This window comes from Trachemys scripta, chromosome 2 (genome assembly GCF_013100865.1).
Source record: "Trachemys scripta elegans isolate TJP31775 chromosome 2, CAS_Tse_1.0, whole genome shotgun sequence".
In the NCBI taxonomy this organism is placed as follows: Eukaryota; Metazoa; Chordata; order Testudines; family Emydidae; genus Trachemys; species Trachemys scripta.
Genome location: NC_048299.1, coordinates 169,018,922 through 169,046,374, shown reverse-complemented (window position 1 = coordinate 169,046,374; position 27,453 = coordinate 169,018,922). Strand labels below are relative to the sequence as shown.

The window sequence follows — 27,453 nt, the reverse complement described above, 5'->3', positions numbered from 1 at the left end:
GACCCACCAACTTTCTTTCAAGAGGAAGAGCTGCCCAGAGCTCCTGTGCCTGTTTATTTTCCTTTCCTGCCTGCAGTGGCCCTGATAAACCTCAGAAGTCTCAATTTTTTTCTAATCTTTAAAATGTGGAATTTTCTTGTTGTTTGGTTTTAAATATTCTTTTGTGAGAACTGCAACTCAATCACTGTAGTGTTGTGTTTAAGAGACTTTTGGAAAGTAACTAGCCTTTACATAGAAATAAAAGCAGTGTTGCCAACTCTCATGATTTTGTCATGAGTCTCATGATAATTATTGTTTTCCTTAAAGCCCCAGCTCCTGGAGTCAAGTGGACATGTGATGATTTCAGAACATATGAATGGCCATATTGGGTCAGACCAAAGATCCATCTAGTCCAGTATCCTGTCTTCCAACAGCGGCCAATGCCAGGTGCCCCAGAGGGAATGAACAGAACAGGTAATCATCAAGTGATACATCCCCTGTCACCTATTCCCAGCTTCTGGCAAACAGAGGCTAGGGACACCATCCCTGTCCACCCTGGCTAATAGCCACTGGTGGACCTATCCTCCATGAGCTTATCTAGTTCTTTTTTGAACCCTGTTATTCTCTTGGCTTTAACAACATCCTCTGGCAAGGAGTTCCACAGGTTGACTGTGCGTTGTGTGAAAAAATACTTCCTTTTGTTTTAAACCTGCCACCTATTAATTTAGTTTGGTGACTCCTAGTTCTTGTGTTATGAGGAGTAAATAACACTTCCTGATTTGCTTTCTCCACACTAGTCATGATTTTATAGACCTCTATCATATCCCCTCTTAGTCGTCTCTTTTCCAAGCCGAAAAATCCCAGTCTTATTAATCTCTCCTCATATGGCAGCTGTTCCATATCCCTAATAATTTTTATTGCCCTTTTCTGAACCTTTTCCAATTCCAATATATCTTTTTTGAGATGGGCGACCACATCTGCATGCAGTATTCAAGATGTGGGCGTACCATGCAGTTATATAGAGGCAATGTGATATTTTCTGTCTTATTATCTATCCCTTTCTTAATGATTCCCAACATTCTGTTTGCTTTTTTGACTGCCGCTGCACATTGAGTGAATGTTTTCAGAGAACTATCCACAATGACTCCAACAACTCTCTCTTGAGTGGTCACAGCTAATTTAGACCCCCATCATTTTATATGTATAGTTGGATTATGTTTTCCAATGTGCATTACTTTGCATTTATCAGCATTGAATTTCATCTGCCATTTTGTTGCCCAGTCACCCAGTTTTGAGAGATCCTTTTGTAGCTTTTCGCAGTCTGCCTGGGACTTAACTATCTTGAGCAATTTTAGATCATCTGCAAATTTTGCCACCTCACTGTTTACCCATTTTTTCCAGATCATTTATGAATGTATTGAATAGGATTTGGCCCAGTACAGACCCCTGGGGGACACCACTATTTACCTCTCTCCATTCTGAAATCTGACCATTTATTCCTACCCTTTGTTTCCGATCTTTTAACTAGTTACCAATCCATGAGAGGACCTTCCCTTTTATCCCATGACAGCTTACTTTGCTTAAGAGCCTTTGGTGAGGGACCTTGTCTAAGGCTTTCTGAAAATCTAAGTACACTATATCCACTGGATCCCCCTTATCCACATGCTCGTTGACCCCCTCAAAGAATCCTAGTAGATTGGTGAGGCATGATTTCCCTTTACAAAAAACATGTTGACTCTTCCCCAACAAATTATGTTCATCTATGTATCTGACAATTTTGTTCTTTACTAAAGTTTCAACCAGTTTTCCTGGTACTGAAGTCAGGCTTACCGGCCTGTAATTGCCGGGATCACCTCTGGAGTAGGGTGACCAGACGTCCCAATATTTGCTTGTTTGTCCCGCACAAACAAACAGTTTGATACTGGACAAACAAGCAATTTTGCCCTCCGCTCCGGCGCACAGGCGGAGCCTCGAGGGGCTCTCGCCCCCCAGCCCCACCCTCTCTTTCCCCCATTGAATCCCTCCCCAAATCCCCATCCTGGCCCTGCCCCCAGCCCCGCCCCCTCACTGCCCCATTGGATCCCTCCCCAAATCCCCGCTCTGGCCCCGCCTCTTCCCCAAGCATGCCGCATTCCTCCTCCCTCCCAGGCTTGCGCTGATCAGCTGTATGGCAGCACAAGCCTGGAGAGAGGGGGTGGTCCCCAGCACTCACCCTGCAAACTGCTCCAGTCCAGCTTCTCCAGGAAGGTGAGCACGGCCCGGCAGAGATCCTGCAGCAGCTCCCTCCACCCGAGCCCCTTGTAGAACGCGAGGCAGGCCTGGGCCTCCTGCGCCGCGCCCATGGCTCACGGAGCGGCCCGGCCTGGCCTGGTCTGGGCGGGGAGGGCGGCCGGGAAGCGAGCCAGGCTGCCCCGGCGATCTAGTGCAGCACGTGGGCTTGGCAGCTCCGGGCCAGGGCGCGCTCAGCTGTTGCAGCCACCATAGAGTCAGGTGGAGACTGGGCTGTGGAGACGGGGGGATGGCACTCCAGTGGCTTTTTTTTTTTTTTGCTCCGCTGCCGGTGTCACATTAGCTATTCTCCAGTCATCTGGTACAGAAGCTGATGTAAATGATAGGTTATAGACTACAGTTAGTAGTCCTGCAATTTCACATTTGAATTCCTTCAGAACTCTTGGGTGAATACCATATGGTCCTGGTGACTTATTACTGTTTAGTTTATCAGTTTGTTCCAAAACCTCCTCTGACAGATTTGTCACCTAAAAAGAATGACTCAGGTTTGGGAATCTCCCTCACATCTTGAGCCGTGAAGACCGATGCAAAGAATTTATTTAGTTTCTCCGCAATGGCCTTATCGTCCTTGAGTGCTCCTTTAGCATCTTGATCATCCAGTGGCCCCACTGGTTGCTTAGCAGGCTTCCTGCTTCTGAGGTACTTAACATTTTTTTTGCCATTACTTTTTGAGTCTTTGGCTAGCTGTTCTTCACATTCTTTTTTGGCCTTCCTAATTTTATTTTTACACTTCATTTGCCAGAGTTTATGCTCTTTTCTCTTTTCCTCGCTAGGATTTAACTTCCACTTTTTAAAGGATGTCTTTTTGCCTCTCACTGCTTCTTTTATTTTGTTGGTTAGCCACAGTGGCACTTTTTTGGTTCTCTTACTATGTATTTTAATTTGGGCTATACATTTAAGTTGAGCCTCTATTATGGTGTCTTTAAATAGTTTCCATGCAGCTTGCAAGGATTTCACTTTTGGCTCTGTATCTTAAAAATTTCTGTTTAACTAACCCCCTCATTTTTGTGTAGTTCTCCTTTCTGAAATTAAATGCTACAGTGTTGGGCCGTTGTCATGTTTTACCTGCCCCAGGCAGGTGCAGTATAAACTGACAGGGCCTTGGCCTACTAGGATGTTTCCAAAGTTAAATGATCTATTCCAAGCTTGGTGAACTGCAAAAAAATGATTGAAAGTAATCTAGAATAGGAGTACTTGTGGCACCTTAGAGACTAACAATTTATTTGAGGATAAGCTTTTGTTAGTCTCTAAGGTGCCACAAGTACTCCTATTCTTTTTGCGGATACAGACTAACACGGCTGCTACTCTGAAAAGTAATCTAGATTATTCTAAAAATCAGCGTGTGTAAATGCTCTTTGTTGGTACTTTGTCAGCAGACTTCCAGCCCCACGAGCAGCGTTAGCTTTGTCTGCAGGAGAGTGCTCCTGCTGACAAAGCTGCATTCCCACTGCCACTTGCGTCAGCAAAACTTTTGTCTTTTGTGGCGGGGCTTTTTAAAGTACCCATGAAAGACAAAAGTTTTGTCAACAATTTCATAGTGTAGACACGCCCTTATAACAAATTAAGAATATACATTAAATTTTTAAACCTAACCAGTGTCCCTGAAGTGACTTGACATAAGATGTGAGAACATGTTAGTATTAGAGCTAAGTGGGTCTAATATTTAATTCTCTTTTTTTATATAGGAATGAGATACAGCTAATTTCTAAGTTATTATCTGCAAAAAAAAAAAAAAAAACCAAAACCCTAGAGTTTTCAGGTGCCTAAGTAGCCCCTGGAATCATGGTTAAAGTTGCCCCCTCTCCCCCGCCATCAAAATCTGAAATGGCGCCCCATTGGAGTCAAGATTGTCTTCTGTGAGGCTGGGTTGATGTGGCAGCAGTGCATTGTGTTCCAGTTTGAATGCTGTCTTTACAATGGTCCTCCCCCTCCCACAGGTTTACACTATATGTGTGACTGGTAGGTGGGGCCAGCAGGGATGAAAGTGTGGCGGGAGCCTGTGAGCAATGAAGCCTGGTGACTCAAATGCACAAATGGAAAGGAAAAGGCAAGAGGCGGTAAAGAGAAGATGGGTGGGTACCCTAAAAAAACCCCAAACAAACCTAGACCAGGGAAGCATGTAAGCTCTCCAAAGGTCCACCCAAAACTTAATTTCTGTTCTTAAAAATAACTATCAAATAAAGCAGTGAGGCAAAAAGGCAATGATATTTGCCCAAGGCTTCATGCCAGTGAGCTGCATTTTGTTTTTTCTTTCAATGAACGAGTCCCTGTAGTTGTGTGACGGACTAGAAAAGGAGGATGGCGCCAAGGGAGCTGTTTAATAGTTACACAAGAGTCAGAGGGACCTGATGGCTTGGTTTTTTTTCCCTTCCTGTCACTTCTTATTTTGCAACTTTGGTTTCAAAAGTCATTGCAATGAAGTGAAAAGAGCCGTTTCTTGCTCTTGTGGAAGATATGGTTTTAGACTTCTCTTTTCTCTAAAGCATCTAGGGCCCCCTCCCCACTTTTCTCTGTCCCCTCTCAGGGGTTGGTTTCCTCTTTGCTTCTGCAAGCGAATCTCTCACTTCTGTATTTAATGCAAAGTGTGATGATAAAGTTTAGGAAGCAGCTGCTCAGATTTTGGACTAATCAGGAGTCAGTGGCTCAAATGTATCAACCAGTGTTACTCTAGGTGCTGCTGCCACTGCTTTCTGTAATGTGTTGAGCTTGCATAAGAGCTACAGATGGTTGAATGGTTAAAAGTTCCAACACTGAAGTTTTCATACGGGGACACAGTTACAAAATGATATTGCAACAAATACAGTTTGGTTTTGCTCTTTTAGATGGGACTGGTCTGTTTTTTAACCATCTAACTGAATCATGGCACTAAGACTGGTCAACATTTTTTAGTCAAAACTGTTTTTCGGTGGAAAACTGGGTTTTTGACAAAACGAAGTTCTTCGTGAAAGCTGTCTGCTTTTTATGGAAAAGGTTGACTTTTTGTTGAAAAATTGAACTTATGGGAGTTGCAGTTCAAGTGCCTCATGCCCCTGTTCTCCTTCATGGACTGGGATCCTCAGCTGGACTACATCTTCCATGATGTGCTTTGGCCATGGGACTCCCATGAGACACCACAATGCTTCTACAAGAGGCGAGCCTGTGGTGCATCATGCATCATGTAGTCTGTCCAGAAACCATGACTGTAGAGGAGAATGGAGGTATGAGGCACTCAAACGACAGCTCACATGAGAATGTGCAGTGGAATTTCCCAAAAGAAATTTTATGGCTTTTGAATTTTTGCTGAAAAGTCAAAACTTCCCACTGGGGTTGGGGACACACATTTCTGACCATCACTCTATGGTACATGGGTGTAGGACTTTACAGTCTAACATGATAGTTCTGTAGTTGAGATGGGACCTCTTGGTAGCAATTCTTCCTGAGTAAGGGGAAGGTAGGATGAGCTGCAGTGCCAGTGAGAAGTAGGCAGAGTGGATGCAGCTAAAGGAACTTAGAGAACCCAAAGTAGGCTTTTTTTGTTAAATAAAGATGTCTGCAAATTTTACTGTGCCTGGGTAGCTATGTAGCTGAAAGGAGAGTCTATTCTGCTTTTTCTGTACTGACCCTTTAAATGTGGAGGAATCCCCTGTCTCCTACAGGAGTAACTGTGAAGCAGCTGCCATTTCAGTTTTCAGATGCACAATGTTCCAAGAGTGAATCAATGTATTTTGTCTCATGGAGACTTTATACTCGTTCTTTCTTGTTTGCCTCAGTCAGAAGTGACTCATCTAGACTGATTTTTTTTTTACATGTTATGTCTTTCACATATCCAAAGCAAAAACATTTATCTTTTTGACTATAAAATACATGATGATTTCCTTTCCTGCAACACTTCATAGTGCACAGTACTGTATGTTCCCAGATCCCAGTCGTCCCTCCACCCACTCCTTCAATCTGTTATCTCTTCCATAATTAAAGCTAGAAACTCTTCTTCTGGTTTCAGATAGTTTGCTATTCCAGTTCAGCTTTGATATGTTACCAACATTTGAAATCATGATTGAAATTTTGCAAAAACATTTAGCTTTTCTGCAAGTAAATGCTTAACGGAAAAATAGGCATTTTTATGTCTTTATATTTTTGCTTGAGATGGGTCTGAGTCCCAGCGTTAGGAACTAGAGCTGAACTTCCTCAAGGCATAGGGGTGTCTAGATCTGCGGTTTGGGTTAAGCCTATCTCTATTTCTGACTACTTTCACACGACTACTTTCAGGTACAAATGCTCAGCTAGATCCTCAGCTGGTCTGAACGGTTGACTACAGCTGAAGTTCTGTCCCCTTCTTTGAACATAATAGGACCCACGAATGCTACTGAGGTTTCGAGTGTGTTCAGCATTGAGATTGCAGCTTTCACCAGGGCCGCACTGCTCTTTTTGAGCTAGAATTTGGAACCCCTGTTGACTCTCTGCTATTCATCAGCCATTAGTTGGAACACTACCCACTGATCTGACAAATCAGATACAATGGCACGTCTCTCATTTCACTACTTCCTGAATGTTTATAGGGATATTCCTTGCAGTCCGTATTTATATATAGACTGCCTGGCACATTGCATGCAGTGGCACCATAGTGCTGGATTTCAATCTCATTTGACATTCCTTGTAGCTAGTAGGTGAATTCTATTGGATTATTCTGGAAGAGTGAGTAGACCATCCAGGGGTGAAAGTAAGGTAAATTACTTACTGGTACGGGGGCTCGGCTCAGGGCCCCTGGAAGGGGCGGGGCCTCAGGCAGAAGGAGTGGGGGTCAGCCTCCCCTAGCCAGCCCGTCCACCCTGCCTGGCCTGCATCGCCCGGGACTCTGGCCACTGCTGTGCTAGCGGTGGCCAGGAGCCCCGGGCCCTTTTAAATCACTGGGCCCTGGAGCAGCTGCCCCTTTTGCCCCCCCACTCCTATCGGCAGCCCTGGGATGGGAGCAAAAGAGGCAGCGATGTCCGCTAATGGTGATTAAACCCTGGGTAGCTCTGCAAAGTGGCCTGTGTACGGGCTGGTACCGGTGGCCACTTCTTATTGGTAGGCCGTATCGGCCCATACCGGCCCACTTTCACCTCTGAGACTATCCAAAAAATACTGTTGGTTGGAGTTTCAAAGAAATTCACTTGATACATTTAAAAAAAAGATGTATTTATCTTGTCTTGTTTTCCTTAGCAGGCCTCACATCAGTGTGACTAACACAACATTGCATAGGTGCTGCTGCACCCCTTGGCATGAAGTGGTTTCCATCATATACGGGGTTTACAGTTTGGTTCAATGGCACCTCCACTATACAAATTGTTCCAGCATTCCTGCAGCATTGCAGAAACTGGACTGCCACAGTGTAAAAAGGTCTGTTCTAATAATTTTGATGGTCTGTTCTAGAATTGTGCTTGTCTTTTCCCCACTCTTGTTGACCTTGCTTTGGGTTCAATTTCACCTTGAAGTAATCTGATATTGCCTCAAAATACCATTGCTTCCAAGTCATTATAATAAATGAGTGCAGCAGATTAGAGGCAGCAATCACATGAGCTTTGTGGTGCTTGTGTGACAGAGTTCACATCTCTGCACATCTCAGAGCATTACAGAAGCTCTCCAGTATGATTCTGGTACCTTTTGGCCTTTCAAAATCACACTTTTGGGAGCTGATAAACAATGCAATTGTATTGAATGGTTTTATTAGGGTCACACAAGGACAGTACAGTGCTGCAGGAACTGGAAATGAGCATGAGGGAAAAAATACTTAGCACTTAAACAGCACTTTTCACCTTCAAAGCTCTTAACAAAACTAATCCTCACAACATCCAAGTGAACAAAGGAGATAAAGAATGATTAACTGTTTTGGATGCCATAATTTATGCATTCCCTCAACACTTCCCTTTTAATGTCTATTTGAATAAATTAACCTGAATGCTCAGAGAGAGATTTGAAATGCAGTGGAACCCACTCATAGTGAACTGAGATGGCCTCTGTTGAAGCAGAATTAAAGTTTCAGATTATGCCCACGTACACTCTATTTGATGAACCTCCACTTAGGACTTGCCTTCACTCCAAAACTGGACCATGCTGGAACATGGTTGTGAAGAACCGAGTTAGCTGATGCAATGCTGACGGTGACTTTGCATTCAGTGTAGAGCAGAACAAATTGTATAAACTCATGTCCGCTAATGGTGATTAAACCCTGGGTAGCTCTGCAACTGAAAGGGTTTAATCATGATTAGCTGACACCAGGCTGAGCACACTTTGTCCTGGTCTACATTGACCTCAGAGTCACAGTCAACACTGAGTTTGCTAACTTGAATCTTCAAGTGCTGCTTGGCATTTCACTTAGCTCGGGGGTGCACTCTGAAACCCAGTGCAGAATTCCTGTTGGGTTTTGTCTCCAAAACCCCACACTTTGGCTCGTGTCGGCATCACAGAGGTGGAGTGGGAGGAATGTCACATGTCTTTGGGGCTGCAAAGTACCTGTGCACCCTGCTGCAATAGTGCTGCAAACTCGTGTGATATTTAGTGTATTACTTAAAGCCCCAGCTCCTGGAGACAAGTGATTATGTGTGAATCCTAGCTTTCATTTCTGAAAGAGTAAGTTTCTAGCGCTCATTCTGGTTGCAGAGAAAAGCCTGAAAATGTGCAACTGAAAGTTTTTCAAACCCAGAAGATCCCAAAAAATGTAATATATTTTTTAAAGCTCATGATATTTAAGCTAATGTCATTATATTTTTTCCAGTCTGACTCATGAGTATCAAACATTTGGGGTTGTCAATACTGCAAATAGCAATTATGTACAGAAGGGCTGGATTGAGTGTGGACACTACAGGCTTGTGCCTGAGGTCCCAGTTCCCAGAGTCAAGTGATTATATCAGAATTGAAAAAGGGAAAATTTCTAGACCTCATTGTTGCCAATAAAAGCTTGAAAAAACAGGTTGAGGTTAAGGGTATGTCTACACTAGAAACGCTACAGCAGCACAGCTGCAGCTTAGACACTTACTACAGTGAAGAAAGGGATTCTTCAGTTGCTGTAGTAAATCCATCTCTCTGAGAGGTGGTAGCTAGGTTGAGGGAAGGATTCTTCAAACGTGTCCTCCACTCGCTACATTGGCTTCCCATAGAATTTTGAATGAAGTTCAAGGACTCAGTCTTTACTTTCAAAGCTCTCTATGACCTGGGCTCAGAATATTTAAGGTTCGTCCAAAGTTCCAGGACAAAGAACTTGGTCAGCAACTATGCTCCTCTGGCACAATGGAACTCTCAGCAATAAGAGTAAAGCTCATCGGTGTGGGAGATTGAACCTTCTCTGGGGGCGTGGTTTGAGACTGTGGAACAAACTCCCCCAGGAACTAAGGACCATCACAAACTGCATCACTTGCTGTTCCAAGTGCAAGGTCCATTTCTTTGACGTTGCCTCTCTAACATAAACATGGAGCAAGAGGTGTGTTTATATTAAACAAAAAGCAAAAACCATCGTTCCAAAACTAGAACCTCCACTCCACACGCTTCTCCCTCTGGGGAGCAGATGAGAGAATAAATCACACACGGCAAATGTGTAGTCATGTTGTTTAAAGAACACATGGAAGGTATCACTGTATGTCACTGACCATCAATGCCTGCCATAATGGTTTGGGAATCGGTCCTGTTTCATGTATGAAATAGAACCAAAGACTCCTACAAAGGGTCCTGTGGCTAGAAATGTGTACAGCACTCTGGATGTCAGACTTTTTTGCTAATTACGCACAACAGTGTCTGGCTGCATGTAGATATACCAGATGTGTCCCATTTTCCGAGAATGGGTTGAAATCAGCCGCAGAGGTGGGGCAATAAGTTGTAATCAGTGCCATATAACCCTTAAGGAAACTGCTTTGACTTGCTGCACTACCTGCCATTGAATCATTTCACAGAAGTCTTTCATTTTCAGATGAAAAGAAGGCCAGTATATGGAATTCATTTTGTGGCGGTTCTTCAAATCTTTAATAAGAAACTCTCTTGACTCCGCAAGTAACATCCAGGAGAGGCTGGTGTTTAGTGCTTAGCAGGGTCAGCATCACTAAAATCTCCTCCTTAAGCAGACTTGATTAGCTATGTGTTACTCCAGTTTTATGCTGTTGTAACTCCCACTGAAGTCAGTGAAGTTACAGCAGCATAAAACTGGAGTAGAACAGTGGTGAATCACATCCTCCTCCTGGATGAGAAGACATCAGAGCCTAGAGAGGTTTTTTTTCTGGATTATTTTAGATGGTTCCTATAAACTGATTGTACATCTGCCAGGGAAGCCCACCTCTCATTTAGAAAGCCCTGCTCTCATGGTAACTGAAGGCGTCTCTGGAGGGTTGAGAGCTATACTAAAGCCTATATGTGCAACATTCTCTAAATGAGGTAGAATGACAGTCTCTAGAAGCTGTATCTTGTGGTACACCTAAACAGTAAATTTACCATGAGACTGCTCATGAACCACCATTGTTCAGTTCTTGGTCTTTAATGTTATTATGGGGTGGATGTGCTTTTTGATGACCTCCACTTTACACAACAAAGAGCTAATCTCAAGGTCTTACTAGATATCTGGTATAACTTTGGCTAATCTATTTAATACTAAACCTGTCCCCCATAAAATATTCCAATTTTGCATGTCTTAATAATTAACAAAATCACAGGCTCCTTACAGTTCTTCTTGATGCATTGTACTCTGTAAATATAATTTAGAATACTGTTTTGGCATTGTTTAATTATGTCTGGGTAGTCCCATGCTTTTTCATAGAGGGAACCATATCTTAATATTAATTGCCTTGTGGACTACTTCCCCTACCATTTGCGATCCCTTAATGTCCCTGTGACAGCGACAGCAATTGCCTACATTGGAAAGGAGTTAGTTGGAAATACTATCTTTTAATGCAATATAGCAACTAGAAATAAGGAGGAAGGGCTGACACCATGTGATCAGTCATCTCTCTGGGGATCCTGGGCCAGATGGGCATTCAAACTGTCACACTGAGGTATTTTGGATAGCGCAAATGAAAACATTTTCAAGGGAAACTCTAGTTCTTTGATTGCTGTCCATTAGGAATCGATGCTAGAAAAGACCAGTGGTGAGCTGGTTTCATGTGGCTTTGAATAATTCAGGAACAAAAGCAATTTGCAGGAGACTGCTTGAGGAAGATAAATAAATAAATAATTATGAAGCATCTGGCTCAATCTAGCTGCCATAAAACAATGAGTAATGGAGAGAGATCCTTCTTTTATCAAGCGCATGATTTAACATTTACCCTGTAGAAGCAGGAAACAAGAGTTTTCCCCACCCACTAACTTCTCCCTAACAGCTAAAGCTCCCAGCAAGCTTATTTCCTTTAATTAAAAAGAGAGTCCATGTACAGATAACATATACACCAAGGGAGAGAGAACAGCAATCTGATTTAACTTGGGGTGATGGGAAAAGCAGAAATTGGTGTTATGTAAAATTAAAGTTGCTGCAAAGATTAATAAAGAAGACAACCCGTTAGCATGGTACTACTGAGTGATCAAAGATAGGCATTCTGGGTTTATAAAATATGATCCCATGCTTTACAGATTTGCTTCATATCTGACAGCTCATGTTGTTGCTTCTATTAAGAAAAAAAAGTGGAGTGTAAACACTGTATATTTGGTCCTCAAGAAGCCTTTCAATTCATATGGCAAAGACCTTCGGGGGATGGGAAGAGTAGCTGACCTGGACTCCACTAAGGGCATGTCTACACTAGAAATGCTACAGCAGCACAGCTGTAGTGCTGCAGCTGTGCCTCTGTGGTGTAGACACTTACTCCAGTGGTTTGTCTGTCACTGTAGTAAATCTACCTCTCTATGGGCATGGCTACACTTGCAGATGTAGAGCGTTGGGAGTTAAAGCAGCCTTCGGAGACCGCTGCCGTGTGTTTACACTGTCAGATTTAAGCGCACTGGCATGGCCACATTAGCAGCTCTTGCAACGCCACAGAGAGCAGTGCATTGTGGTAGCTATCCCAGCGTGCAAGTGGCTTCAACATGCTTTTCAAATGTGGTGTTTGTGGAATGTGACAGGCAGTGTGTTGTGTGTATGTGGGGGGAGAGAGAGTGGGTTTTTGGGGTGTTTAGAGTGTGTCAGCATGCTGTCTTGTAAGTTCAGACAGCAGCAGACCCCTCTTTCCCCCCACCTCTCTCTCTCACACACACTCACAGCAGCAACATTCCACAGTAATGGTTTGCTTTGCCCCGGAGCAGATAAGCATGCTGGCTGTCAGAAACGGAGCTTTGAAAGGGGATGTCCACATTCCTATAGCCGATTCCAAAACAATGAGAAGAGTGGCCACTTGACTTCAGGGGATTATGGGATGTTTCCAGAGGCCAATCACAGAGCAGTTATGCAACACCTCGTTCACACTGACGCCCGGGTGTTTCAGCCGGGGTGCAGCAAGCTTTATGCTTCTTGTGGAGGGGGATTACCAGGAGCGCTCCAGCTGCAGAGTTGAGGCACTCTAAGTGCCTTGCAAGTGTGGACGGGTCATGAGTTAGGGTGCCTGGGGCTGCTTTAATGTGCTTTAACTTGCAAGTGTAGCCAAGCCCTAAGAGGTGGTAGCTAAGTTGATGGAAGAATTCTTATGTCGATCTAGTGCTGTCTACACTGGGGCTTAGGTCATCTTAACTACGTCACACCCCTGAGCAACATAGCTAAGTCAACTTTACTTTCTAGTATAGACCAGCCCTCAGAGTGAAAATATTCCAAATGCATGGATAGTTTTTTTTTTAAAAAAAAAGGATGATTAAGTGATGTTGTGATGATGAGCTATCCAATGTGCCAAATCCTGTGATTGGTTTCTTAGCATTGAAAAGATGGCAGTAAAGCAGGTTTTAGTGTGAGTGTATTCATAGACTTTAAGACTTTAAGGTCAGAAGGGACCATTATGATCGTCTAGTCCAGAGGTGGGCAAACTACGGCCCACGGGCCACATCCGGCCCGTGGGGCTGTCCTGCCTGGCCCCTGAGCTCCCGGACGGCCCCGGCCCCTCCCCTGCTGTCCCCCCTCCCCTGCAGCCTCAGCTCACCGTGCTGGCTCCGGCTGGGCGGCGCGGCTCAGGGGCAGATTTACAAGTGAACACAGGGTGCCCTGGTACAGGGCCCCCCAAAAACAGGGGGACCCAGGGCTGGGCACTCGGACAGCTCAGCACTGGCGCATACCCCCCCCAGGGGGGAGGGGCTGCACTAAGGGGGCAGGAGAGCAGGCAGGCAGTGCGGGTTGCAGGAGCCCGTGGAACGCGGCTGGAGGACTCAGGAGGAGTACCGGGCGGCTGCGCAGCCAGCTGGAGAGAAGTGGCACTTTGAAGGGGAAACTGCTGCTTCTCTCCGGCTGCGCAGCTGCCCCTGCTCCTCCTGAGACCTCCACCCATGTTCCCAGGGCCACATTCTGAAAGGGGCTTGGGGGGGATGGATGGGGGTGGGGCCCCAGGGGGTTGTATGGGGGTGGGATCCCGGGGGCGGTTGGGGCGGGGATCCCGGGAGAGGGCGGTCAGGGGACAAGGAGCAGGGGGGATTGGATGGATAGGGCATTCTGAGGGGGGCAGTCAGGGGGCAGGAAGTGGGAGGGGGCGGGGGGCAAGGCTGTTTGGGGAAACACAACCTTCCCTGCCCGGCCCTGAATACCGTTTTGCAACCCTGATATGGCCCTTGGGCCAAAAAGTTTGGCCACCCCTGGTCTAGTCTGACCTCCTGCACAACAGAATCTCACCCACCCACTCCTGTATTAAACACCTAACCTATGTCTGAGCTACTGAAGTCCTCAAATCGTGGTTTAAAGACTTCAAGATGCAGAGAATCCTCCATGAAGTGACCCATGCCCCATGCTGCAGAGGGAGGCGAAAAACCCCCAGGGCCTCTGCCAATCTGCCCTGGAGGAAAATTCCTTTCCGACCCCAAATATGGCGATCAGCTAAACATTGAGCATGGGGCAAGACTCACCAGCCAGACACCCAGGAAAGAATTCTCTGTAGTAACTCAGATCCCACCCCATCTAACATCCTATCACAGGCCATTGGGCATATTTACCGCTAATAGTCAAAGATCAATTAATTGCCAAAATTAGGCTATCCCATTATACCATCCCCTCCATAAATGTATCAAGCTTAGTCTTGAAGCCAGATATGTCTTTTGCCCCTACTGCTCCCCTTGGAAGGCTGTTCCAGAACTTTACTCTTCTGATGGTTAGAAAACTTTGTCTAATTTCAAGTCTGAACTTCCTGATGGCCAGTTTATATCCATATGTTCTTGAGTCCACATTGGTACTGAGCTTAAATAATTCCTCTCCCACCCTGATATTTATCCCTCTGATATATTTATAGAGAACAATCATATCTCCCCTCAGCCTTCTTTTGGTTAGGCTAAACAAGCCGAGCTCTTTGAGTCTCCTTTCATAAGACAGGTTTTCCATTCTTCGGATCATTCTAGTAACCCTTCTCTGTACCTGTTCCAGTTTGAATTCATCCTTCTTAAACATGGGTGACCAGAACTTCACACAGTATTCCAGATGAGGTGTCAGATGAGTACCTTGTATAATGGTACTAACACCTCCTTATCTCTACTGGAAATACCTCGCCAGATGCATCCCAAGACCGCATTAGCTTTTTTCACAGCCATATCACATTGGCGGCTCACAGTCATCCTGTGATCAACCAATACTCCGAGGTCCTTCTCCTCCTCTGTTACTTCCAAGTGATGTGCCCCCAGCTTATAACAAAAATTCTTGTTATTAATCCCTAAATGCATGACCTTGCACTTTTCACTATTAAATTTCATCCTTTTACTACTACTCCAGTTTACAAGGTCATCCAGATCTTCCTGTAGAATATCCTGGTCCCTCTCTGTATTGGCAATACCTCCCATCTTTGTGTCATCCACAAACTTTATTAGTACATTCCCACTTTTTGTGCCAAGGTCAGTAATAAAAAGATTAAATAAGTTTGGTCCCAAAACCGATCCCTGAGGAACTCCACTAGTAACCTCTCTCCAGTCTGACAGTTGACCTTTCAGTATGACCCATTGTAGTCTCCCCTTTAACCAGTTCCTTATCCATCTTTCAATTTTCATATTGATCCCCAACTTTTCCAATTTAGCTAATAATTCCCCATGTGGAACCGTATCAAATGCCTTACTGAAATCGAGGTAAATTAGTTTCCTTTGTCTAAGAAATCTGTTACCTTCTCAAAGAAGATCAGGTTAGTTTGGCACGATCTACCTTTTGTAAAACCATGTTGTATTTTGTCCCAATTACCATTGACCTCAATGTCCTTAACTACTTTCTCCTTCAAAATTTTTTCCAAGACCTTGCATACTACAGATGTCAAACTGACAGGCCTGTAGTTACCCGGACCACTTTTTTTCCCTTTCTTAAAAATAGGAACTATGTTAGCAATTCTCCAGTCATACGGTACAACCCCTGAATTTACAGATTCATTAAGAATTCTTGATAATGGGCTTGCAATTTCATGTGCCAGTTCATTTTAACTATTTGGGGCACAATGGACCAGACTGTGAACTCAGTTATACCAAAGTAACTCTATTGACTAGTGTTACACTAGTCAACTGAAGTCAGTAGAGTTACTTGTAACTCCACTGTGCTCCTCCTCAACCCTTTACATAGTAATACGCCAAACTTCAGGCAGATGGCTTTCTACAAGAGTATGCTTCGTCCACTGCTAAGAGTCTTTAGTCCACTCCTAAGAGGTTGCAGTTTTGTACCCTTTCAGATCAGAATGTGTCCCAATCAGATTAAAGAAATGCAGTGTAATCGGAGAGTGTATTTCCATTTGTGACTCTAATCCAGTGAACACTGATAACAAAGGGTACAAAACTGTAACCTTTTAGGGCAGAGCAGTGGACTAAGCTTACTCTTGTAGAAATCCGTCTGCCTAAAGTTTGGCACGTTCCTGCATAAAGAATTGAGGACCATAGAGGAGCTACATGAAGGTTTACTTTGTCCCATTTAAGCATAGGCAGCAAATTTGCTATGTGAAAATAGAGCCCAAAGCCATGGCTAGCCCATGGAGCTCCCAGCCAATATTTCCAGTTTAAATCCTCCATAGTAGTTTAGAAATTGTGAAGAGGAGAGCAATAGCTTCTCTTCCTAACTAAAGCTAATGGTTGTTCATATTCCTAAATATGGAGGTGCTTTTATGGTATACCTACAGATAGTCACAAATAAAATGTGCCCACTTGACTATTTTGACTATTGAATTTAAGATTATATATATGTTTGTTTACCCTTCTCCTGAAATTTCAGTTCATGAACATTGGGCCTGATTTGACTTGAAAAAATTAAAGAAAAAGCTGGATATGAGGTGTGAAATCAGCTTCTCATTTAAACACTCTTTCTGCTAGCCAGAAAACCAAGTTGGGCCCGATGGCCTGCTATAAGGTCTGGGTCTCCCTCCAGATATCAACCCAAATATTGACTTTGTATCATCCTTTTGAAGCATTCCCTGAAATTTCCTGGTAGTTGCTCAATACATACTGGAAGCGAAGTCTTCAATAATTGATATACCCATTGCTTTATTTTCCAGAAAGCCCCCAGACTCCAAGTTGGAGATGGGGGTTGTTAAAAACCTCTATCCCATCCTCTAGAACAGGAGTAGTCAATAAGTGGACTGTGGGCCAAATCTGGATCGCCAAATGCTTTTTGAATGAACTCTGAAATCTTTTTATTTACTTATTATTATCATTTGTTTTTATTATTGTTTTCTCTGGAATCTGGACCTTGGTTTTTGGATTTTGGTTAATCAGTTGAGTATGTATGTCTAGGAGGGACTGTTCAATCAGCTGAAACTAGTTGTCTCCAAGTGTTGACACCAACATATGATAGTTGTACAAATACTGGCTAACCATAAGACTCTTCAAGAAACTATGTTATAAAAGCACTTGGAAAATACATTAACCCCTTAGATATCTATAGCAGCAAGTGCCTAGTGCAGGGGTCAGAACTTTTCAGAAGTGGTGTGCCGAGTCTTCATTTATTCACTCTAATTTAAGATTTCGCGTGCCAGTAATACATTTTAACGTTTTTAGAAGGTCTCTTTCTATAAGTCTATAATATATAACTAAACTATTGTTGTATGTAAAGTAAATAAGGGATTTAAAATGTTTAAGAAGCTTCATTTAAAATTAAATTAAAATGCAGAGCCCCCCGGATCGGTGGCCAGGACCCAGGCAGTGTGAGTGCCACTGAAAATCAGCTCGCGTGCCGCCTTTGGCAGGCATGTCATAGGTTGCCTACCCCTGGCCTAGTGTACTCTCTGAGGAGGGTGTCCTTGGAAAACTTGAGAATGCTAATTAACACGAATTAACCAAATTACAGTTATATAAACACACTATAAGCAGCCGCTGGTGGGTGTGTCAGAGTTATGCTCCATCAGCTTTGTTTGCATGCACTTTCAGAGTAGGAGCATGACACTTGAATAACACTGAAATCTGCTCAGAGCACTTCTCTTCCCCTCCCCCAGAGAATTTCCTTTTAAAATGTAAACTGAAGAGATCAAGAGCGTTATTGTGGTAGAGGTCACTCTGAAGTACAAAAGGATCGGAGTCAAACTTTCGTGTTGCAGATTCCTTTCATATCTCTGGATAAAACCCTCCTATTATGATTCCTCTTTTTCACTTAGTCAGCAAAATAGTGTTAACAATGTAAGAATCACTTGACTATATTTGTCTGCCAGGCAGTTTGCTTCTTGGAAGCCCTCTCCCTTGTGGAGGTGATCCCTTTCTTAAACAAAATATTGTCTAATATCCAGGAATATATGCATAGGGGACCAAGAGTAAAAATGCAGTTAATCTTTCAATCACAAGGCAGATACAAATAATAAAAATGGTATTATTGTAGCCCCTACAAGCCCCAGTCATGGACCAGGACCTCATTGTGGTAGGTGCTGTACAAACAGAGCAGAGAGACAGACCCTGCCCCAAAGAGGGTAGGTTAGTTACTCTCAACTATTTGGAGACTAGACCGATGTTACAGTCATTGGACTAAATTAATCCAAGTCCCTGAAATCTATGAAGTTTTCACCAGGGATGGCCTTAACTCTATCTCTTTGATGTGCCCATCTCCATGGAATCTGAGAGAGAATTTGGCCTATTCTGTCCAACAAGCCACTTGATTAAATGACTGAAGCTTTTAGTCACTTTGTCAAATTGCCATTTCACTCAGGCACTTAGTCAAAGAGTTTAAAATATTATGATGTTTCTAGCCTGATTTTCCTGAAAAGCTGTATAAAACAGGCACTCAGACAGACTACAAAGTAATAAACAAGTGATTAAACTGGGAGTGAAGCTTCACATTTGATAACTTTGAGTTCTTCTTACATGTTTCATATATAATGAATGATAAAAATTGTGGAAGGGATATTAAACCTCTATGCTTCAGGGTTTATGCCAGTCTCAAACTATCGGAGAGTGGGATGAGATTTAATGTTGGGAGCAAATTATCCCACATCTGCCTCCTGCAGCACGCTTATAGCTTCTCCTGAAGCATCTGATCAACTGGCCACTGTCGGAGACAGGATACAAAACTAAATGGACCTTGGATCTCGTCCCTGTCTTCTGTTTCTGTAGACACTGAATATATATTACATATGAGAGAGGCATTTGAGTATGTTAAAACATTTAATTTTTTCCAAATTCCTTTTGCCTTATTTCATATGTTGCAAGTGAATGCCAAATCACTTGAGATGTATGAAAGCTATCCTTTTTGATTTAGTAAATCACGCTGAACACAATCTACCATTGTTCCACATTCTAATAAATGCAAAATCAATCTCTCTACACTCCTGGCACATCCATCAGTTGGTCCTCCGTATAACTCTTCTCTCTTGATTGCTCTTGGCATTGGAAGGATCTTCAAGAAGTTACTTCTGTCTTAATATGTCTTCCAAGGTTTCTGAAGTAATTTGTGGTCATGATAGATCTTCCTTCACTTTGATCACTTATACCCTGGTAGACTATATAGTTATCCCTAGTTTTCCCACATGCTCACAGTATTAGCTGTTACGTCTGGGAGACAGTGTAGCAGTCTATTTACTTCTCTGGGCCACCGCATTCTCATCTTAGGTTGCTCACTATGGAATTACTGATCTGGATTTTTTTTCTTATTTCTTTTTGATGCCTTTCTTGCAGTTCATGGCTCTTTGTCATTAATTGAGCTATTCTTTGCTTCTACCTATCTTCAGTTGTCTATGTAGGTCTTATACTGCACTCAACATAGTAACATTTGACCTTATTTTGGCTTTAGTTAGTTTTTTGTTGCCATCTTGGTGAACTGCAAAGCAAAAATGAACATTTAATACCAGATTTATATGCTGGAACTAAGCCCTATTAATCTTGATTAATTTAGTTAAAAATTTCTTTCACTTCCTGAAATCCACTTAGTTTTTCCTCCAGCATTGTCAATATCCCAGGATGTAAAATCACAAATAGCCAGAATGAATCCTGGTCCCATTGAATCAATGGGAGTTTTCCCATTGACTTCAGTTGGGCCAGGATCTCACCCTAAGCCTTATTGTAACCCATATCTGATTTCTTCAGTGGAAGTACCCTGAGGCTTTCAGACTGGGAGGGAATGAGGGAGAAGAGTTTTACAGAGGTTGGCTAACATTTATTTCTGGGCTGAATATTCCCAGTTGGATTTGTGGGGTTAAAATGAATGTTCCACTTTTGCTTTGCAATTCACCTTTCATGTTCTTCTGCCATTCAGCAGAACATGCCTGTCATGTACAGTAGTACTTATTATTATTCCCACTCCACCAACGTCCAGGATTCCTGGCCTAGGCAGCTACTTAAGCTCTTATTCCGAACCTTTGACCTCACACTGACACCATGAAAAGCTATCCTTCTGACATGACAAGCAGCCCTGTGGTTTCTGGGCATTGCTGCATTTGAAGTATTTCATAAGTCTATGCAGTGTAACAGGCAAAGTTTCCTGGCTTGAAAGTTATTCTAGACCTAGCACCAGAAGGTCCGTTGGGAAAGCAATTTATCAACACAGACGAAAGATGAGAATAGCTGAAGGGGCTTTTGACACAGTGGGAGTAGCTTGGGCGGGGGCTCACCAATCTATGCACTTTGTAAGCATCCCTGCATGGGCCAAGTTGGGAGACAGTTGATTAGGAGTGATCAACCAGTTAAGAAAGGGATTCATCTCGTCAGCTGGGGCCTGTTAAATGGGAGATATGAATGGAGAGGGGAGGGTTGGAAGGAAGGGCAAAGAAGTCCAGAATCTCAGAGTGGTGAGACCTCTCTTCCCACTCTTTCACCCTATGAGAATCCTTGGGAAATACTTTATGGTGATGCGACATGAAGCTGCATAAAATATTATAAATAAAGAAAGCTATGGTAAGAGTGCGCGAGGGCTGCTTGCAAAGAGAAATCCAGGGTGAGGGAGCCCCCCTCCCTTGACACGGCTGCATGTAGAAAAGTGAGGTTGCCTCTTGCATTGCCAGTAGTATATCCCTGGAGTAGTATATTGTTGAAACCCCAAAACTTTTGACTAAAATGAAAAATCTTAGTCAAATCAATTTTTTGTCCAAAAAAGTTTACATATATATTTAATGGCTCTAGTCAGTGGAGACACAAGTCCCAATTCTCCTTTCACCAACGCCAGTCTCTTATATCGGAATAATGTCATTACTTTCATTGGAGTTAGTCCTGGTTTGCCCCAGTGTCAGTGAGAGGACAATCAGGCCCAGACATTTTGGAGCTAACCTAGGGTATATCTACACTTTGAGCTGGCCGTGTAAATTCCAACACGAGGAGACATCGGATTGAGCTAGCTCACTAAGAACAGAGTGTAGACATGGCGGTGCGAGCGGAGGGAGGGGCGAGCTGCTCTGAGTACGCCCCTGTCTGAGACCCTAAGCAAGTACTCGGGGTGGCTTGCTCCTCCTGCCATCCGTGCCACTGCAGCGACATTCTGTTTTGAGTGTGCTCGCTTGATGAGAGCTAGCGCGGGGGATATCTCCTTGAGCTGGGAATCGCACCCCAGCTCGAAGTCTAGATGTGCCCTTAGCTCTCCCATTGGTTTTATACTTGTGTAACTCCACTGCCTTCTAAAGCTATGCCTGATTCTCGCGGATCTGAGTGCAGAATGGGGCTTTGTCATGGGGACCTTAATTATGTTCTTTCTTGTTTGCTGTTCTCAATATAAATAATTATTCTGGCTGAACGTATCTGTGTATGGGGAAACAGCAATTGAGGTGTATGCTCTAAATCAACACATTTTGGCTAATAAGCTGAGATGGGTGGGGGAATCATTGACTGACATACACCCAGCAAGCAATTCTTCTCACAATTTAAAGCAACTCGAAATTTAGCCCACTGCCTCTGTAAAGCCTGCTACTTGTTAACGGAGACATGTTGGGGGGTGGGGTGGGGGAATTAATTCACACAAGGAATTATTGTTAAAATAAAGGTAACGGCAAAGTTTCCATCCAATATCTAATTAAATTTTTCCTAAAACAGTAGATCCATTTATAATACGTGAAGCCTGATTTTGTTCTCATAGGAATGGGCTGGTTAAGAATTTTATTACAAATATTTATTTACTCCTCTTGCCACTTGCTGGTTTTATTTTTAATGGATTTGCAAAGCTGCAGGAGAGCTGCAGGGGAGAAAAAGCCTCATGGGGAACCCTTTGTGTCTGGATGAATTGGAAAAACAAACTCTAGGGTGTTCATTTGCCATGAATCACTTTTCACATCACGTGCGTAATATGAACGAGGCGTCTGTGAATCTAATTCCCTTTGTCCCAGTAGTAAAGCAGATCAGTAAGATAGAAGAGGCGCAAGGCCAGCAAAGCAACCAACTTGAAAAGGAAGCACCATTTAGCGAATTCATTTTCAGCTATTTCAGCGCCGTTTGCTCCTTTTCTTTTCAACAGATTTAAAGAACAAACCTACAGTCCACAGGAAATGCCTCTGTTAAGCATGTCTGCTGCAGTCTAGCTAAGCATGGTAGCAGCTTTCAACAGTCTGATTCCTTCCTACTGTCACACTGGGTCTCTTGTCACTCTAAGTGGGAGAAGAGAAAACATGCACCTCCACAGCCAAACTTTACCTTAGGAAAACAGCAAATCAATGCCATGACAGCCTCCTGCCTTGATTTCACAAGAGGGGTAAGGAGGTGAAGATTAAAGGGTTTTCTCTAACTTCAAGATAAAAATCCCAGTTGCACAACCTTTTTGTGCTAAATTACCTCTATTTATTAATCTTCGGAGAATTTACATGATTTGTTTCCTCTCCCTGTTATCTTTGATCTCAGCAGGAGGTTTTTATGAAGCAAAAGAACTGAACGACTAAGCTCATTCCAACTAGAAAATCAGGGCTTGCTCAGAAACTTAACCCTTTCGTCCATCACCTGGAATAGGAACCCTCCCTGGTATGCAATAACAACTTTATTGTCCCTGTAAATATAAAATGGAATTTTAAAGATCTCACCACAACTTTTGTAATATATTTCCAAATTGTTCTCCTTGCAGACTGTGTGCGTAGGCCACTCTGTGCTGAGACTGGGATAAAACAGGACTAAAATGAGAATGGCAGCATTAAGCATCTTCATGGTGGTGAAGGTGAGGTGGTCTCTGTAATTATTTCTCTCTTGTCACCAAGGCGAGGAGGGTAGTTTTCCACTTCCTCTCTTCAATGACTGTGACAACTGTAAGAGGTTACTATATTAACCGCCTGCACAAGGATTAAATGATCCAATACAGGCTCACAGCTTGAAACAACGTAGTGTAAGCAAGTGGCTAATCAGAATTCTGAGTGTGTTAGTTCCGTGTGTTCAGACTTCTGCTTTCTGTTTCATGTTAGTTTAAGCTAATGATGAATAATCTACTAACACCTTCTCATTGGAAAAGCTCCACTCGGCAGCCTTAATTCTTTGTTGAACTAGATAGATAACTATTTAATCTCCCCCCACCTTCCATTCTCATGCTGTAGTTGGGCACTTGAGGGGTCAGAGTGTAAGACAAGCTTAACTTGGCATTTCAGGCTGCAAAACACTGTAGGCAAAATTCATAGAATCGTTAGACTGGAAGGGACCTCGAGAGGTCTTGTAGTCCACTCCCTGCACTCATGACAGGACTAAGTATTATATTCTCCCACCCTTACTCACAGTGAGTAGTACCTTGCTGTATGAGTTGCTAGTTTACTTTCAATTAGACTGTTTGCAAAGGAAGGTACTACTCAAGGTGAGTAAGGGTTGCTGGTTTCATGTGACGTCTGGAGGTAGAAAATGCCCTAATGTGGCACTCCTCTCCCCTGAGTTTAAGTTCCACTTGGACGTAAGCTCCACTTTCTGAATTTGATTGTCACTACATTTATTTTAGCAGTGAGTTTCTTTGCTAAAGAGAACAGAGCTTTGTTGTTCAGTAGACTCGATTCCCCTGGAGCCTGAGCCCTACGAACACAGCTTCAGGAAGCATTCCGTTACTTTTGGCTGTGCTAAAAATTATTTCAGGTGTGCAAAGATGACTCACCTTTCAAGTCCCGATTTAATTATTTTTGGCATTGCATTGATTAACATTCCTCCTCTGCCTCTCTTTTAAGCCAGAGCTCTGGATTTTTCTGCATATGTACTGGCTGTATACATGCACACTACTGAAATTGTAAATTTGTAATCCAGGCTAATTGTTTCATACAACGTGGCATGTGTAAACTGGCAATTCTGGAAGACAGTGAGGAATACACAGTAAAGAAGCCAGGGCTGCTTTAGCTCCAGCAAACATCTGTTGGGTTTGAGAATCAAGATTTTCAATTGGCTTTCAAAATTCAGTTGCTAAAGCAGGAATTTTTTGGACTGGAGCATAACTGGGAAAAACCTTCAGGCCAAACTCAGCCCTGCAGCAGGTAGGTGCGAGTCTATTTGGTGGAGCTGAACCAAGGCTGAAGCTGGCCCCGTGGCTTGGTAAAATATTAGGCTGGCTCACCGCATCTTCCCTATTTCAAATCCTGCAAGGTGGCACGTGTGTTAGATTAATGAGACACGCCTTTAGAAAAGTGGCTCTCTCCTTTGTCTGTCACTCTGCCATTGAGTAGAGTTACAGGGGGAACAAAAAAGAAGCACATATATGGTTGAGAAAACAAAAATGCATGCAACAAGTTTATTAGGAAGTAATACTTAACAACGGGAGCCCTTCGGTTCTGCGACTCCTGGGGGTGAAATCCTGGCCCCACTAAAGTCAAGAGGAGTTTTCCCATTGACTTCAATCAGACCAGGATCTGAACCTGGATGTCTTTTTTTTAAAAACTGACATTTCAATGACCAAAGCTGGACAGTAAGATCTGCAACTCCAATGTTATGCCACCCTCTGCCTGCCCTAATTTTTGGGGGATTAATCACAGCTTTTTTCCTTAAAGGAAGTTTCCAGTCCTGTTCACTGTGCACAGAATCTTTAAAATATACACTCATGTTAATGTACTAGTAAGGGTGAAAGTCAACTGGCACTGTCCTTTGTTAAAAACTCGTGTGTGTTATGGGTCCCCATATAGCCCATGAAATCCAGATCTGAATCATGTGGTTCAGGCCCATGTCTAGTTTTGCATTCTTTAGGCACTAGTATAATAGTAAAGCATGTACTCTGTGGCCAGGTTCAGAACCCAGGCAACTGTGCTTCATGCAGAACATGCACCCTGGCCAAGGGCAGGGTTGCTATAGATCTGTTTGGTTTGATCGAACAATTGATCAAACACACCCAATAGCGATGTCTGATTAAAGCAAAAGAAATTACCCAGGGAACGTGATAGGGAAACTGTATCTGGAATTACTTGTGTACAGGCTGTGGTTAATTTTGATTATAACACCATCAGTGTAAACCATTCAAAATAAAATGCTCTGCCCACTAAGAACTACAAACAGTTGAAACTCGGGAGTGTCCCTGTATATTCAGTGCTACTGCAATTTGCAAAGTGTCACGGATAGAAGCTGTTAAAGCAAAACCATGACTTCTCAAGCCAAACACTATGAATGATCATAATGGTGCTGGTCTTGGATTTCATTCTTTAATTCAAGATGCTTGTGTTCTCGCTTGTGTTCCGAAAAGGATCAGAGTGCTAACTGGTCAGAAATGGTTTTCCCATCCTGTGAAAATGTTCGAGATTAAAAAAAATTCCCGATTCCACAGACTTTCTGGATTTTTTGTGTGAAAAAATTAGACTGAGAGAGATTCCCCCACCCCAATGGTCAGGGCACTCACCTGTGATGTGGTAGTAACGGGAGAGAGAGGGTGGATCAGGGAGTTGAACCTGCATCCCAGTTGCAGGCTATTCTGGGGTGGGGAAATCTCTTTCTGTCTCTGACTATAAATTCTGTCCTGGGCCTAAGAAACCTTTCTGATGAAATTTTATCAAAACTGATATGGTCCCACAATTTTTTTTGTTTTTTGATGAATCAGCATTTTCCAATCAAAAACGATTTCATCAAACAATTCCCATCCGGCTCTAGTCAAAGGGCTTATTCTTTAGTCTCCTGGGTCAAGGTTGTCAAGTATCAGAGGGGTAGCCGTGTTAGTCTGAATCTGTAAAAAGTAACAGAGGGTCCTGTGGCACCTTTAAGACTAGCAGAAGTATTGGGAGCATAAGCTTTCATGGGTAAGAACCTCACCTCTTCAGATGCAAGTAATGCTTATGCTCCCAATACTTCTGGGTCAAGGCGGGATTATAGGATTCATTGCCATAGTGGGATATTCAATAATTATTTTTGTTCATAGCAGTTCTGTAATGCAGTAGATGCTTTTCAGACATGCAAGGATGGATGGTTCCCCCCATTTGTGGTCCCCCCTCACAGTCCATGGATCAACAGACTTGGGGGAAGCAGAGCAACAAGCATGGATTTTGTTGGTACAAGTCATCCTGCTTCACTGAAGGGAGGATGACAAATGGTTCTTCCAGAGACTTAAATGTGGCCTGGGTAGGACAGGGGCCTTGCGGATGAGCTCAGGGAACTCAGACCGTGCACAGGGGGCCATGTGGCAAAACAGTCCCTCTCTCTTTAGATGAAGCAAAGTCACCCTTTTCTGACACCGTCCTGTCACTGGCTCTAACAGTTACATCTGAAAATCATTTGTAGGTGCCTTTGGAATGTACCAGGTTGTACCAAATAACAAGTATTTTATAGACAAACATCCTGGAAGGGACACACTGACCCCCCTAGAAAGAGTTTTATTACCAATCCCATCTCCTCTGTGGACTACTCCTTCAAACATGAACAGCCCTCCCAGACTTCTATGACTTGTGGGATGAGAAGCTGTGTCTGGTCAAACAAGCAAGTATGTACCCAGGAGTTTCTGTGGGCTTGTGCAGATGGTGCTGAAACCAGCTCCACGGCGTCTTCACGTCTGTTTTTAGTGAGTATAGCTAGCCTGGTACACAAACTGTCATTCGGACCCCCAGCTGCAATGTGGATGTATTCTTGGTTTCCCTTTGAGGCTAGGTCTACACTACTCGCCTGAATTGGCGGGTAGAAATCTATCTCTTGGGGATCGAATTATCGCGTCTCGTTGGGACGCGACAATCGATCCCCGAATCGATGCTCTTCCTCCACTAGCGGAGGTGGGAGTAAGTGCCGTTGATGGGGAGCCGCAGAGGTCGATTTTGCTGCCGTCCTCACAGCGGGGTAAGTCAGCTCCGATAGGTCGAATTCAGCTATGCTATTCGAGTAGCTGAATTTGCGTATCTTAAATCGACCCTTTCCTCCCCCCCCCCCCCCCCCCACCCCGGAGTGAAGACCTGCCCTGAGAGCCCTGCAGAGCCAACGCCACTAACAGGAGTAAAGAATAGTATGCTTACACTTGTCACTACTCTGTTCTATATAGATTCTTGCACTGTCACTCATGACTGTAGTATGGAGCATCTTCCAGTAGCTTGTTAAGTGATATGACAAACATCTCTCATGTTGGTTTGCTCTCTCTCTCATCCTCTCCCCAGCATGAGAATTATGTGTGCAGGGTAGTGTTTTGTTTTGTATTTTTACATGGGCATGCAGCTATGTGGTTAGATTAGAGATGACAACAACAAAAAAGTGCATCTTGTACTTGGAGCACAAGGTTTGTGATGTGACTAAAATGAGCAGAGATAACTATATATTCAAGGAACTGAGACGTTAAGAAGGTGCCATTTTGAATTAGTGTCTTCAGACACGTCCATTCTTTGCTGGTAT

General features: G+C 43.4%; 1 protein-coding gene and 1 long non-coding RNA gene across 2 annotated transcripts in view; one reads left to right on the top strand and one right to left on the bottom strand.

Moving 5' to 3' along the window:
• The window catches only part of LY86 (lymphocyte antigen 86), a 39,499-nt gene extending 16,496 nt beyond the window's left edge, over window positions 1-23,003 (bottom strand). The window contains exon 1 of the mRNA XM_034762263.1: window positions 22,737-23,003. Within this exon, the coding sequence (XP_034618154.1) occupies window positions 22,737-22,857 (121 nt within the window). The 5' untranslated portion in view covers window positions 22,858-23,003. The remainder of the gene's footprint in view (window positions 1-22,736) is intronic.
• On the top strand, window positions 400-22,821 carry LOC117873179. The gene is made up of 3 exons (XR_004644650.1): window positions 400-453; window positions 4,206-4,340; window positions 22,778-22,821. It is a non-coding gene; the product is annotated as an uncharacterized LOC117873179 (long non-coding RNA).
• Window positions 23,004-27,453: the final 4,450 nt, after the last annotated feature.